Source organism: Lissotriton helveticus, chromosome 2_1 (assembly GCF_964261635.1).
Source record: "Lissotriton helveticus chromosome 2_1, aLisHel1.1, whole genome shotgun sequence".
Lineage (NCBI taxonomy): Eukaryota > Metazoa > Chordata > Amphibia > Caudata > Salamandridae > Lissotriton > Lissotriton helveticus.
The window spans coordinates 800,100,983-800,116,606 of NC_136059.1; the positions used below are offsets into that span (position 1 = coordinate 800,100,983).

Here is a 15,624-nt window from a genome sequence, read left to right on the forward strand (position 1 = left end):
CTGTTTGCACAGGGTGGTCACTCCTTGACCACAAGGGAGATTCTTCGGGCTTCTACGTCGAGTAGGATGTCGAAGGGTCCAGAATTCGTTTCTTATGTTTCTTCAGGATAATCTGAAGTGCATTGGCACTGCTCCCAGTCTTATACTAATTTTGGGGGCTGGATTACCTGCTAGGTCCCCTCCTATGGGTGGGACCCAGGAAGTGGGTGGATACACCCCCTTCCTTTGATCCAGGCCGCCCTGGCACGAGGGCTGGAGTGCCCCAGAACCGGTTTGGCCGGATTATGCAAGGGGCAGCCTTGTGCGCCCCAGGCAGTGACTGGTTTCTTTCAGACCTCCCTGCTACAATCCACTATCTCCTGTCTGGAGGGTGGTAACACCCCCCTGCGACAGGAAACCCTTTGTCCAGGCCCCATTTGGCTGAGTTTCGGTCAGCTTCAGGGGGTCAGACTCTTGTCTGTGGCAGAGGCATTCATTTTGTGGATCTAAGGCCCTTTTAGAAATTAACCGCATTAAAGTAAAGTAACATGTCTTACCCCTCTAGAGGGGTGGAATGCTATCCCCGTCGCCAGAACTGGCGAGGGGATAGTATTCCAAATCGTATGACACCTTACACGACATGTTTTGATAAAGCCAAACCAGAGTTGCTATATAACCGCGAGGATTATAATGCACTTAAGAGTATATAGTATGGCATTATCCTGAAACAGCTTAGGGAGTTGTTCCCGACAGCTGCAGACAGGCTCAGCTCATGCTAGAGCTCCATCTCACATTAAACCACGCACTCTGCCTCCAGGATTGATGAGGCCTTCCATAGGAGTGGCTCACAGGTTTATATGTGTCCAGATATAGGTTTAGATATAGGTATACTATATCTAAGTAAGGGGTGATTACACCTCCTTACCCCAGCTGAGTGATCAGCCAGTTGTGTCAATTTAAGAACCAGCCAGGGGTGGCAAAAGATATGCTGCAGCCCCTGGTAGGCCTTGGTGGCCCCTATGCCCTGGGCACCTATAGTGCATTATACAGGGGCTGACAAGGAGTCCATTTCCAATTGTGGTATGTACCTAGGGTACATGGAATCCATTTTACAGAGAGAGCAGATGGCCTGGGGCCCTGATTAGCAGGGAACCAGGTCAACTAAGTCAAAAAACCAGCTAAATACAGGCAAAAAATCTGGGGTAACCATAGTCAGGTAGCCACCTTCCTACATAACCCCCCCCCCCCCCAAACGAAAGGAGATAAGGCTATCCTTGGCCAGGTAAGCCTATATTGCCTGAGTGGCCATATAAGGAAGTACCTGCACTAGCATGGGTACCCCCTGTCTCATGGTCCACTAAGCAGTCCCTCACCCTTTGGGTATTAGAGGGTCTCCACCATAGGGAATCACTACCTTGGGTGTGTTTATGCAAAGTTAAAGGCTGGTTTGGATATGGAGTATTGAAGTGAGGCTTCACTAATTTAGGGCTCCTCTTCCTCCAATTATCTTCCACCATGTGTGCCTTTCTCTCTTTAACTGAGTTGCACTGTGCTCTCAGGGTCAACCTCTGGCTACCTACAGCTGGAGGCTGGGTCCCTCTGTTTGGCTTGCTGGAGGGACAGTTCAGGTTTGGGCCCTTTGGGTCCCAGGTTTGGCTGTGCCCAACAGAATCCATCTGTGGGAGGTCCCTAACTACTTTTCAGGGGGCTCCCTCAGGAGTTTTTAAAGTTTTCACCTTACTAGGGCTACTAGTTTTGGTGCACCTAATCTTTTGATGGGGGTGCTTTATTTGACAGGGGGCCCTCTGGGTCTCACTGTCCTTCTTGTCCTCTGCAGCCCTGGGCTGGCTAAGGCAAGGGAGAGAGGGGCAGGTTACCTGCTCCAGACTGGGTCCCACCTGAGAAGGGTCCACTGACATCAGAGGTTCTGTCAGGCTAGGCCCAACCACCTCTGGGGCAGTTCCTTCATCAGGGGTAAGATCAGTTCCCTGAGGAGGCTGATCCTGTCCTAAAGTCTGGTGAGGGGGAGATTTCTCTTCCTCCTCCATGCTCTCAGTTTGTGTGGAGTTATCCATCATTTCAGGCTTCACAACACACATATCAGTTTGAGTTTGGGCTGTGGCCATCACAGCCCCACCAACCTTTTCAGGAGGAGACTCAGTTTGGGTTTCTGCTGTTATCATAACAGCTTTGCTATTCTGTTCAGGAAGAGCTTTTGCTAAAGATGGGGCAGAGAGTTTCTCAGCCCTACCAACCTTTTCAGGAAGGACATCTTGAATTGGGGCTGTAGCCATCACAGCCCCACTAACCTTTCCATTGGAATTTACCATTCTAGAATGGGTTTCCTGTTCAACCTCAGCCCAGGCTGAGATTTCCAAATCATTACCAAGTAGGCAGTCTACAGGCAAGTTTGATGACACTGCCACTCTCTTTGGGCCAATGACACCTCCCCAGCTGAGACTTACTACTGCCATGGGATGATTGGTTTTGATGCCATCAATGTTTGTCACCTGGTATGTGGCACCAGGTAAAAGTTGTTTAGAGGGGACTATACCATCAGCCACCATGGTGATGCTAGCCCCTGTGTCTCTAAAAGCTTCAACTTTCAAACCATTGATGATGGGTTCTTGTCTATATTTGCTCAAAGTATTTGGGCAATCAGAGAAGTTGGCAAACCCCATGCCAGTCTCATAAACAAGATCATTGGGTGATGGGGACCTGGATAGGTCAGGGTCCACCTGGGCTCCAAAAGTAAACCCACCCAGATTCCTGGGTGTGCTCCCACTTCCTGGGGGATTACTGCTGACAGTAACAGGAGGTGCTGGAGCTGGCTTTGGAGGTATATTCTCTTTATTGCCATTCTTGGGACAACAGTTGTCTGTTTTGTAATGCCCAACCTGCTTTCAGACATGGCAATAGGGCTTTTTCTCTGTTGAAGAAGTGTCTTGGGACCCACCCCCATTCTTGGAGTTTTGGGGCCCTGGGGAAGTCTTTTCTTTATTTTTATCCCCACCCTTATCTTGAGGCTTGGTAGACTCCTTCTTCTGGTTACTGTCCTGATTCTTAGGCCTAATCCTGGTTCTGACCCACTTGTCTGCCTTCTTTCCCAATTCTTGGGGAGAGGTCAGATCAGAGTCCACCAGGTGCTGGTGTAAGAGCTGGTTCTGACAATTACTTAGGATCTGCTCCCTCATAATCAAATTATACAATCCTGTAAAGTCATGTACTTTGCTGCCATGTAGCCAACCCTCCAGAGCCTTAGTTGCACAATCAACAAAATCAGTCCAGTCCTGAGTCTGTGTCTTCTGGGTGTCTCTGAACTTCAACCTGTACTGTTCAGTGGTTAAGCCAAACCCATCTATTAGGACACTCTTCAGGACTTTGTAATTGTTTGCATCCTCATGTCTAACAGTGAGGAGCTTATCTCTCCCTTTCTCTGAAAAGGAGTACCATAAGATTGCTGCCCACTGTTCCTCAGGAACCTGCTGTACCATGCAGGCTCTCCCAAGAGCAGGTATCCACTTGTGGATGTCATCCCCTTCCTTGTAGGGGGGCACAATCTTTGTCAGGTTTCTACTATCATAGGACCTGGGTTTCTCTTTAGGAATATTGCTGCCACCAGTGGCATCTAAGCCACACAATTTTTGCTCTCTTGCCAAGGCAAGTCTAGCTTGAGCCAAGGCTACCTCCTCCCTCTCTATTTGGAGTTTGACAGCCCTCATTCTGGCCCTATGCTCTAGCTTTTGAGAAGCAGTCAGCCTCTCTGAGATTCTCTTGAGGCACTAGAAATATGAGAGTCCCCTGAGGGAGATCTCACTCTTCTGTTGCCTGGGAGAATGACATGGTGGGATCTGGGGAGGTGCTGGCCCTCTCCATTCCCCAGTAGGTCTAAGTTGGCCTGGTTAAGCCTGGCAACTAGGACCTGGCTACCCTTCTAATCCTGATTCTCTGGGTCCTCTACATCTGAGTCCTCCTCCTCCTCCTCTTCTTCCTCTTCTTCTTCCTCCTCTGGAGTGGTATCAGTTACAGGGGGGTTCACTCCTTCTCCTGATTCTAAGGGAGGTTCATTTCCCTTCTCTAAGTCATCCTGCTCTAGAATGGCTATCAGGATAGGACAGGTGGGACTTCTGCCCCTTTTTAACCCTCTTGATATGCACAAGGCAAACAAGTCCTTTCGGGTTAGTTTGTCATAGCTGGAAGTTGCCTTGGTAAGGTCAACTGTCACAGGAGCAGACCCTGAGGCTTTTCCTGTGTCAGACATGACTCTAGTGTGGTGTAAGTGATGCACCTACCTACACTAAGTGTTTCCCTACTGTACCTTGCTAGTGAGTTGTAGTCAGGGTGTGCTAATCCCTTTAATCTACAACTACTAAGTTCAGTAGAACTTAAGTATGCTAAGCTTTTGATTTTATATGTACCTAGAGGTACTTGATGTGATCTTTCAATTTGATAAAAGATTGCAATGGTAAAACAACAGCAAGCTCAAATCCGCACCGCTGCTCACCAATGTGAGAAGTTGGCCTGATAGGTGATGTTTCCAATTCTGGAACCACCTATTATCAGACCAAACAATCCCTTATGGTGTCAGGTTGTAAGTCAACCTTGTTAGACAAGCTATCCTAGGGGTAGCATGGACTAAGCAGCCTAAAGGCTTAACTTAAGAGGTCGTGTTAAGCGAGCTGTTTTACCACATACAATCCTGTAATATCAAATGAAAGGACACCACACAAGTATATATTATAAAAATATATGTGTTTATTACTAAAAACAATCCCCAGTATTCTTTATGAATAAAGGGGCACAAGCGTTAAATCAAAAGCACAGTTTAAACATACAAAGTTGCACAATTATGGATGAGGGCGGGTGGCCACTCAAACCATATACTAAACAAGTGGTATAAGAGATACCAATCGAGCAGTGGTTAGGCCTAGGGCCTAGGGAATCGCTGGGAGCAGTCGGGACAAGCAGTGCTGAAGTCGGGAGAGGCCCACGGGATTCGGGAGCAGTGCGGAAAGCGCACGCATGCACCAATGTTAACCAATGGTGCGTAAAAGTTGTAAAGTTAAAGTTTAAGGACACTTCCGCTGAACCTAGAGGAACAAAACTTAAGACACAGACCCTAGAGATGTGTACCAGTGTGGGAACACCGGCGGAGCAAAGTTACCTCACCCACAGGAAGTGGGTGCACAGGGTCGAAGTTGAGTCGGGTTTCGTCACGCAGGCTCTTGGTGCTTGAAGCTGAAAGGGCTGCAGGCGGGGTGAAAGAGAAGTGTCCGGTGGAGTCCAAGGGTGGACTCGAGTCGAAAAGTACCTGAAAGCAGAGGGGACAGAGTCTGGGTCACTCAGCAGTGACCAGGGTGGAACCAGGACGGAACCAGGCAATGTCGGGCGCAATCAGGTCGTTGTCGAGGAGCTTCTCTCCGCTGTCACGTGGGCTCTGGGGCATCTACGACGTCCAGGAGCAGGTCACGATCTGTCCCACGCAGGCTCTCGCCGTCGGCGCTGTCGGCTTCAAGATTGGAGCAAACAACACTTGGCAAAAGCAATCCACGCGGAACCGGGAGATTGCTTCTCACTCGAACCAGGAGGGTCAGAGTGGGGGCTCCTTTTCAGGGGAGCTGGTGCAGATCTGGAGAAACCAGATTCGCAGGTCGATTTCAAGTTTTCGTCGGCACAGGGGCCACTAGCCGGCTGGCAAGTGACCGGGCCAACGCGTTGAGCCAAAAGTAGCAGAAGGGCCCCACGCAGCACTCGATGAGTGTAGAGGGGTGAGCTTCGGTGCAAGAGTGGCTCAGGGTTGGGGCTTCTCAAACCCCGGTGTACAGCTTCGAGGGTCACTCGTGGGCTGCACGGTCAGCGTCTCGTGGTCAATTCAAGATGGCGTGCCCCACGCTTCCGGTCGCCTCCACGGGTCTCAGCTCTGCAGGGACTGTGGATCGGGCTGTTGGAAAGCAGGCAAGCTTGATCTCGTCGATCTCTGTCGCTCGAGTTCCGGCGGGAACTGCAACAAAGTAGATGTCGATAGCTGGATGGTGCCTGTTTGCACAGGGTGGTCACTCCTTGACCACAAGGGAGATTCTTCAGGCTTCTACGTCGAGTAGGATGTCGAAGGGTCCAGAATTCGTTTCTTATGTTTCTTCAGGATAATCTGAAGTGCATTGGCACTGCTCCCAGTCTTATACTAATTTTGGGGGCTGGATTACCTGCTAGGTCCCCTCCTATGGGTGGGACCCAGGAAGTGGGTGGATACACCCCCTTCCTTTGATCCAGGCCGCCCTGGCACGAGGGCTGGAGTGCCCCAGAACCGGTTTGGCCGGATTATGCAAGGGGCAGCCTTGTGCGCCCCAGGCAGTGACTGGTTTCTTTCAGACCTCCCTGCTACAATCCACTATCTCCTGTCTGGAGGGCGGTAACACCCCCCTGCGACAGGAAACCCTTTGTCCAGGCCCCATTTGGCTGAGTTTCGGTCAGCTTCAGGGGGTCAGACTCTTGTCTGTGGCAGAGGCATCCATTTTGTGGATCTAAGGCCCTTTTAGAAATTAACCGCATTAAAGTAAAGTAACATGTCTTACCCCTCTAGAGGGGTGGAATGCTATCCCCGTCGCCAGAACTGGCGAGGGGATAGTATTCCAAATCGTATGACACCTTACACGACATGTTTTGATAAAGCCAAACCAGAGTTGCTATATAACCGCGAGGATTATAATGCACTTAAGAGTATATAGTATGGCATTATCCTGAAACAGCTTAGGGAGTTGTTCCCGACAGCTGCAGACAGGCTCAGCTCATGCTAGAGCTCCATCTCACATTAAACCACGCACTCTGCCTCCAGGATTGATGAGGCCTTCCATAGGAGTGGCTCACAGGTTTATATGTGTCCAGATATAGGTTTAGATATAGGTATACTATATCTAAGTAAGGGGTGATTACACCTCCTTACCCCAGCTGAGTGATCAGCCAGTTGTGTCAATTTAAGAACCAGCCAGGGGTGGCAAAAGATATGCTGCAGCCCCTGGTAGGCCTTGGTGGCCCCTATGCCCTGGGCACCTAGAGTGCATTATACAGGGGCTGACAAGGAGTCCATTTCCAATTGTGGTATGTACCTAGGGTACATGGAATCCATTTTACAGAGAGAGCAGATGGCCTGGGGCCCTGATTAGCAGGGAACCAGGTCAACTAAGTCAAAAAACCAGCTAAACACAGGCAAAAAATCTGGGGTAACCATAGTCAGGTAGCCACCTTCCTACACTCACCAAGGACCCCCTCACCGTCAAAGCCAACCTACACCAGGGCATGAAGTCCGTCGCCGATTGGATGGAGGAAAGCAGGCTCAAGCTGAATACGGACAAGACGGAGATCATCATCCTCGGGCCCAACCCCTCAGCGTGGGACGACTCCTGGTGGCCAGCATCACTAGGAACCCCCCCCAGCACCAACCAACCACGCATGCAGCCTAGGAGTCATCCTCGACTCCAAGCTCAGCATGACCAACCAAGTCAACGCAGTCTCCTCCTCCTGCTTCCACACCCTCCACATTCTCCGCAAGATCTACAGATGGATCCCGACGGACACACGGTAAACCGTCACCCATGCTCTCGTCAGCAGCCGACTTGACTACGGAAACGCCCTCTACGCCGGAGCCCCATCCAAGCTCATCAACAGACTCCAAAGAATACAGAACGCCTCAGCACGCCTGATCCTTGACGTCCCGCGCAGGGACCACATCACCCCGCACCTGAGAGACCTGCACTGGCTCCCCGTCGACAAAAGAATCACATTCAAACTCATGATCCACGCACACAAAGCACTCCAGAAGACCGGCCCTGCCTATCTCAACAAAAGACTCGCCTTCCACGTACCCAACAGGAAACTCCGTTCCGCCGACCTGTCCCTGGCCGCCGTCCCGGGCATTCACAGAACCACTTCCGGGGGCAGACCCTTCTCCCACCGCGCCGCCAAGTCCTGGAATCCCCTCCCACTCCACCTACGACAGACCACAGACCTCCGGGCCTTCAGAAGACTGCTCAAGACCTGGCTTTTCGACCACTAGCTGAAGCTGCCCCCCTCCCCCCCAGCGCCTGGAGATCCTCGCGGGTAAGTAGTGCGCTTTACAAATCCCTTGATTGATTGATTGATTGACACTGCCTCTGCTGGTGTGAATGGTTTCGACCGCCATCGCATTCTATGCCCCTGCCTACACTGACTGAGATGACTTACTCTGCCGGTTTTCTGGGCCTTTAGACTAACCCCTAAATTTCTTGCACTGCTGGTGGAATCGATGGGCAAAGGAACAATAATTACAGGGATCGTTCTGGGATGTACAGGTCTCTAAATCACTCAAATGACAAATCAGCCTTTTCTCCAAAAAGTCTAGATCCATCAAAGGCCATGTCCATAAGGATTGTCTAGCTGTCCACGCACAATCTTTTCACCTGTATCCACTTGCGACCCCCTAAGCACTACGCTGGTGCTGATAGTGCAGCCTTTGCAATCAGTGGTATCCAAGCCAGCAATTAGTAAATATTTTTCTGCATTCTATTAGTCTTGCTTGCCATATCCCACCGGCAAGAGGAGAACAACATGGACCTTGGTGCTGAAATAGAAGCTTAGATAAGTGAAAGTACGGGCCTGAAAGGTAACAGGTGATGAGGGAGGACCAGCCAACAAAGTCATACTGAGAGGCACTGCTTCTCTGTGAGGCTCAAAGGGGCACCAGATGGAGCTGGTAACGTTGGAAATATCTGCAACATGGCCCCCTTGAGGGCCGCAATCTGTTGTCGGGTCCAAAACAGACCAGAAAATTGAGGCTGAGCCAGGGTCAATTGTGACACAGGTTCTGATTTAGGAGACACTGTGAATGAGGAGCCCTTTGCGTGACACCCTTGTGACATCTTGCATGATTTCAAGTGGCGTATGGGGGTCAACTACTGCTTTGTTTACTTGAGGTTATGGTACTCTTTTTTTAGTTGGGTTTACCTGTAGGCTTCCAGTGAGTATGGGACTTTCATCTGGACCAGTCCTTTGGCCATGAAGGGTCCCACAACTTGAAACAGGAGTGAGATTGTTGTTTCGAACATGACCTCTTTTTATGATTGGTGACGCCGAGTTTTGCATCCTGCTTTTTGATTGCCTAGGGGCACATTTCTCACATGATTTTCATTTGGGAATGAACCTCAGGTGCCAAAGACAAACATTGTGCAGATGCATGACTGAAATCTTTTTCCTGAAGTCATGGCACACCTTTAATCTTTTTTTTCTGTAACAATTTTTTATTGGTTTTTGGAAGAAGCCATATGGACAGTCCCATGGGCAGTACAGAGAAGCAATTGAGAAGGCAATATGCATTGCAATTACAGACATTAGCCTTCCTGAGGTCCTCCCAGAACTGGCTGCAATCAAAGATTCCCATCAAGGATCCCGCAGGAGCATTCTACTGGCCCCTCACTTCCCCCCACCCCCCCTAGTCGATTCAGCGTACAGCTCGGCTCTCCTCCACACATGTTACAGTCCGATATACAGATTCAAGTAGAAAACTCCCAATATCCATCCCACCCCCGGTCTTCAAACACCCCAACAAAGTCCCCCCAACCCATCCACCCACCCAGGCATGCCGTTGGCCATTAGAATACTCAAGCAGTCGCCTAGTACACTTGCATCGCCCATCAGAATCCCTGCCTCGCAGATCTAAACCTAGGGTGGTCTGGGAACACTGGGGGAGAGTCATTGCTAGGCCCTCTCCGGACCCATCATGCCCTTCCCTCATCAAGTGTCAGCTGCTTCAATCAGCCGGTGCGCCCTCCATCTCACGGGGCACTCCCTCCCCATCTTCAATTGGGTGCTTAACCAGTTCCACAAGTGCCACCCACGCCCGAGCCATTTCCATTTATTGCTCACTCCCATTGCACCTGGCCAGGCATAGTCTGCAGTTCCCTTCACTTTCTTCCCACTTCGCAAACTCCCTGTGCCAATGCGTAAGAGTAGGCCCCTTTTTTGCCTTCCAATGATGGCACGGCTTTAATCTTGCCATCTCAAGGGGAGACATATTCACTAGCACATGGTCTGAAAATTATTTGCAGTCATTGGAAAACCGACGAAGTTGGAGCAGAGCCCCAGATCCATGTCAAAAAGTTACCAAAGTAAGGTACTGATGGCAGCATCAAGCATCTCAAGAATTTATATGTGGACCAGGCCAGGGCATAAATTATCCTCCATCATATGGCAATAACGCTGGTGAGAAGGTGTCTTGCTTGAGTCCCTACTTACATCTGGCCTCTTCCACTATCTATGTAGTGCATGAGGCAGCACATGTCACACAAACTTGTATCATGCTTCTACCCCACAACTCCATAAACAGTCCTTGTGCAGATTCAAAATAGGAATTTGTCCACTATATGTGCGATAAGGCTTAAACCCAGATTGTTGGTAGTAACATCTTTATGCATTGCATAGGCTAAAAGTTTGAGATGAAGAACACTATTGGCTAAAGATAAAGAAAATTGAGGAGAGCAGCTTCAGAGCAACATCAAAGGGTATGGATGAAAAGTGAATGGGCGTTGGTGCACAGGTGAGGGTGATAGATGGCTTGAGTAACATCACCAAGGCATGGATTTCAGCTCCAAGATGGAACCAGCACCCCCTACCGGTGCACAAGAAATACAGAAGTTTCCAGATGCAGCCAAGCGCCTGGGGGTATTCAACAGGTGAGGATTGGCAGGTACAAATAGCCATCAGAATAGGCACGCTAATAAAACATCAATTCTGAATAATGATTGTATTAGTAATATGAATGGAAGCGTTCCTGTCCATGCTTTCAGCTAAATGATTTACCCATAATTATTAAATGCCAAAAAAACAGGAAAAAACTGAATTTACATCATTTTAAATCATTCACAATATTAACTTTGAAATTGCTACCAATACAGCTCTTACCACAATAACATGCGTCACTGTAGACAGCGTGCTGTCGCCTGCCATCAGTGTGCGCAGCAGCACTCCATTAGTACAAAACGTAAGAAGCGTTTTCGGGGACACCCTACAAGACGAAAATTAAATTAAGTAATTTCAGAAAAAATGCAGTGCTATAAATCTGTTCAACATAATTTTATATATGTTAACTACACAGCTGTACTCTTGGCTTAAGCAAATGGGATTCCATTTTTTACCAAATGATAATAAGTAACTCAAAATGGAATTAAGACCGTTTTGAATTCTTGATAATTCTCTCACCATGGTCAATGGTTGCCTTTCACAAGGCTGGAGGATAATTTGACTTCACATTTATATACAATGGGGCATGTGACCATGGAATTCCAACTGTTACAACGGAGTCCTAGAAGTAAAGACCGCAATACCTTTCAATGTGGAAAAAATGATATACTGCAATAAAGGGCTTGGCGAGTTGCTCATTTAGTAAGCATTCACTGTTGTCATGTGTTCACATTATATATGTATTTCGTTGGCACTGAGAGGTCATCACATGCCGGAATTCCAGCCCAGCTAATTCCTCTTTACCTCTTGTGAGCAATGATGCCCAGCTCTCCACCAAGATGGGCATCCCAATGGCACTTACCCATAGGTAATGGAGGAGTAAGATCACTCCACAGGGATTTGGCAGATTCACCCACCCTAAGTACACTAGGATAGGTAGTGCTAGGTAGGACCTAAATATAATAGTATTTATATGCTTGCATACATTCTCTGTAAAAAGCACAATGGTTGAGTTATTCCTATTCTTCACCATTCTTGTATTGCTGATCAAACTATTAGGTTTCCTTCTATTGATTATTGCAGCACACATATTTTAGTCGAGAATCACAATAAATAATGAATTGTCATGTGTATTTCTTGTGTTTTTGTTTGGGTATGCATGAGTTACCAAACAAAAAGGTTCTAGATCTGTTACTATGATTTCCTTGGGGAGTCAGGGTTATGTTCTGAGGGTGCATATTACACCTGTTACCTTTCCTGGTTCAGAGTATAGATGGTGCACTGTGAGCTAGCAGGACTAAGGCCAATATATCCTGATGGTGATTGTAGAATCAGTCTTGCACAGTTTTGATGTTTATGCTGTCCAGCACACAGACAGTTTTTACTGAGAAAGTATACACCGTACAACACTGTCAACAAGTGCAAATTTACAGAAGGAGACTTTCTCTGTATAATGAAAGGTGGAAGGTAAGCACAACCATCGTCAAGAAAGAAGGGTTGGTGCAAAGTACACAGTATAGTTCACTGACCATATAGCCAAAGTAATCACTGCCAGGAAGGTAGTCTTTAATGTCAGTAAACACATCGGGTGACTGTTCATTTGTTCAACTGGGGATGTCATTAGGGAGATTAACACCAAATTTAATTCCCACAGTGGAGTAATAAGCGGAGAAGGAGAAGAGGTAAACAGACAAAGCAAACCTTAAGAAAATGGTGACTTGAACAGAGATGGGTGAGCCAGTGCACACATGAAGGCAGACAAATATCCTTTTACAGTGGCAACGCTAGAACTGCTGGGTAAACTATAGCAAGAAGGCGGAATATCAGAGAGACGAAAATGGAAAGGGTTCAAACATTCCAACCCGCACCAGGTTTACATACATACGTAATTGAAAATTGTCAACAAGGAAATGATGATGTAGCCAAGGAAAGTATTCAAAAAGTAAACATTTCAAAGAAAAATAATTGGCATCTTTAAAAAAAAAAAAAGTTTGTCTGACAGTAATCGTTCATGTCTCAAAATGCCTAATTCCCTTCCCAAATTTCTTCAAACTGTGAAATCAAGAAGGTGCTCATTCCTATTTGGTTTGTGAAGGACAGTTATCAAAGATTCTTAATAAATGGGAAGGGCAAGGGAAAGAGCAGGAAAAAGACAAGTCCTGAACATGGGCTGTAAGTCCTAAAATCGTGCAATTATCCATTTTTACAATTCGTTCTTGCATCCCTTATATAATCTCCTCTGAAGGGAGATGTTTGGGGAAGCAAATCACCCATTGATGTAGTAACGGAAAATATATAGAGAGAAAGTAAGGAAAAGACGAGTAAAAGCTGAATTTGGATCCTAAGGGTCGTTTGTCAGTGGATGTTACACAAAAGTTTGATAAAGTTTGAGAGAACTACGCAACGTTATGCAGGCGCCAACTGGTAGGGTTCGATAAGAAGTTAGTTAGAATAGTGATTGTCACTGTCTGTAATACATCTATTTTATATATGAAAACTAGAGCAAGGACAGGGGGAATACAGCAAAATAAGCAGTACATGTACCCAATACCCGTCTGTATTATTATTTTGATAAATTGGGGTACAAATCATCTAGATAAAAGAGGAAGAACACATTTTTGAGACACCAGTTGAATAGCATTATTACTTTCATAATGTTAAATAGAGAAACCAAAAAAGTACAAACATAAAAAGACCTGCTATGGTAGGAGAACATGAATACAGATACTGGGAGACAAGAATGACCAATCAATGCAATTCTCTTCTGAAGATAAAGGAGAAATGATTCAGGTATTTATTCTGTAAGTCTCCTAGTCTTCCTCTAACCAATATTGCATTTCAGTGTCCTTATTAGGTACACTGGCAACTGTATTATATTTAAGAATCAATTTGGTTTCCCTTCGGAGAAGTTTAAGTTCACGGCTGCCTCCACGTCTGCTTCTGTGCACAATTTCAATACCTAGAAAAGTAAATGATGTCTTGTGAGGATGCTTGTCATGGAAGTGATCCGTCAAGAGATAACCAGCGTTGAACTTATTAATGTTCCTATAATGTTCTTGAATTCGTAAGCGTAGTGGCCTATTAGTACTCCCAATGTATGATCTGTTATAGGGACATGATATGATCTAAATGGGAAATTTACTGTTACAGTCAATCCATTCGGTTATCTGAATTGGTGGCCCTTTTTGGAGTGAAATTTGAATTCTTTTATTTTGCATATACTATAATTATGGCATGTATGGGAGCCCGCCTGTCAAGAAATGTGCTTGTTTTTTCCTCTTATTGATAAATTCAGATCTACATAGTAGTTGTTTGAGATTGGGTGCTCAACGAAAGCTCATTTCTGGATGGTCTTGGATCCTGGTTTCAGGCAGACATTTGAGAAGATGCCAATGACGTTGGAAGGCAGTTCGTATCCTATGATGACCATCACGATATTCAGTGATAACACGTATTTCACCTCCTACATTAGGAGTTGCTGATGGTTTAGATCTGATGCGGTTGAGCTCTTCATAAGGGAGATTGCATTCATTGTGGACTTTAGTTGTTGTGGTTGATATCCTCTATTGCTGAGGCATGTAATATGTTCTTGTCCCTTTTCCAGGATTACAGTTTCCTCGCTGCAATTTCTTTTGATCCTCAAAAATTCACCTTTTGGTGGATGACAGCTATCTGCTCTCAATATAGAGTTTAGAGATGTATCCTTCAGAAAGATCTTACTATGAAGTTAATCATTCTTGACATACAATGACAGATCCAGAAAGTTGATCTCTGAGAGACATGATGAGTGGCTTAATGTGCCACGGGTTCACGTCAAGTTGTACTAAAAATAGTTAGAGTAGGTTCATTTATCCCTTCCAAATGCAGAGAATATCATCGATAAAACGTCCCCAGTAAACAATATGTGTAGTCACTTGAGTCCCGGAGCCAGTATTTTTCGACGTGGCTCATGAAAATACAAGCGTACGGTGGTGCAATTTTTGTACCCATCACAGTTCCGTGCTTTTGTTTGTAAAACCTCTGATTAAAACAAAATTCATTGTGGTTTAAGCAAAATTCCAACATATCTAGGAGCATTTGATGGGCTTCAAGAAAATTAGCTGGTCGAGTTCATAAGGTCCTTTTGATTGCTTATAGGTCATCTTGATGTTCTGTGGAAGTATGGAGGCTTATGATCTCGATGGTTACCAGAAACAAATCTTGTTCCCAACATATATTTTGTAATTTCAAAAGAATATCCTTTGTATCCTGTATATATGACGGAATGTCTTTCATGAGTGGTTGTAATTTTTTATCAATATATTCTCCCAAACTCGAGCAAGGTGAATTAATTCCTGCTATTATTGGTCTCCCTGGTGGTAGGATGACTCCTTTATGAATTTTGGGGAGTATGTAAAAAGTAGGCATTATTGTATGTTGGATAAGGAGATAGGTTTTTTCATCGTAATTGAGTAAGTCACATCTATACCAATCATCAGGGAGTGTTTTAATCATACCTTGAATGGTCATGGTAGGATCTTGATCTAAAGGTTGATAACAGGACAAATCCGCCAGTTATCATTGGGCCTCCTGAAGATAGTCAACCACATGTAATATCCCCGCATTGCCTCCCTTTTCCGCCTCTTTTATGACCAGATCTTCCCGTTGCTCAAGTTTTTTGATAGCTCGTCCATCATCTATAGTAATGTTTTACCAAAGGAAATTTTGATATTTCGAATATTTACAGTATTCCCGTTCCAAGTCATGCAGTACTGCTGAATAAAAAGCATCTATACTATTACCAGCCGGTAATTGTGGATAAAATGTCGACTTTTTGGACAGGTGAGTAAATTCTGTTAAATCCTTCCCAATTCAGTAGCAGTTGTGGACATAGAGGAAGAGGCAAGATCTGATTCAGCTGGGGCATCCAGTAGATTGATATTAGCAATATCTTGAATA

The 15,624-nt window shown here is 46.2% G+C and overlaps 1 protein-coding gene across 5 annotated transcripts in view; it reads right to left on the reverse strand.

Annotated features, from left to right (window-relative positions):
• YTHDC2 (YTH N6-methyladenosine RNA binding protein C2) overlaps positions 1 to 15,624 on the reverse strand; it is a 1,035,502-nt gene that overhangs the window by 708,387 nt on the left and 311,491 nt on the right. For all 5 annotated transcript variants that reach the window (XM_078675531.1, XM_078675532.1, XM_078675530.1 and 2 more), the window contains one exon: positions 10,909 to 11,011. In XM_078675531.1, coding sequence (XP_078531657.1) covers positions 10,909 to 11,011 — 103 coding nt within the window. The remainder of the gene's footprint in view (positions 1 to 10,908; positions 11,012 to 15,624) is intronic.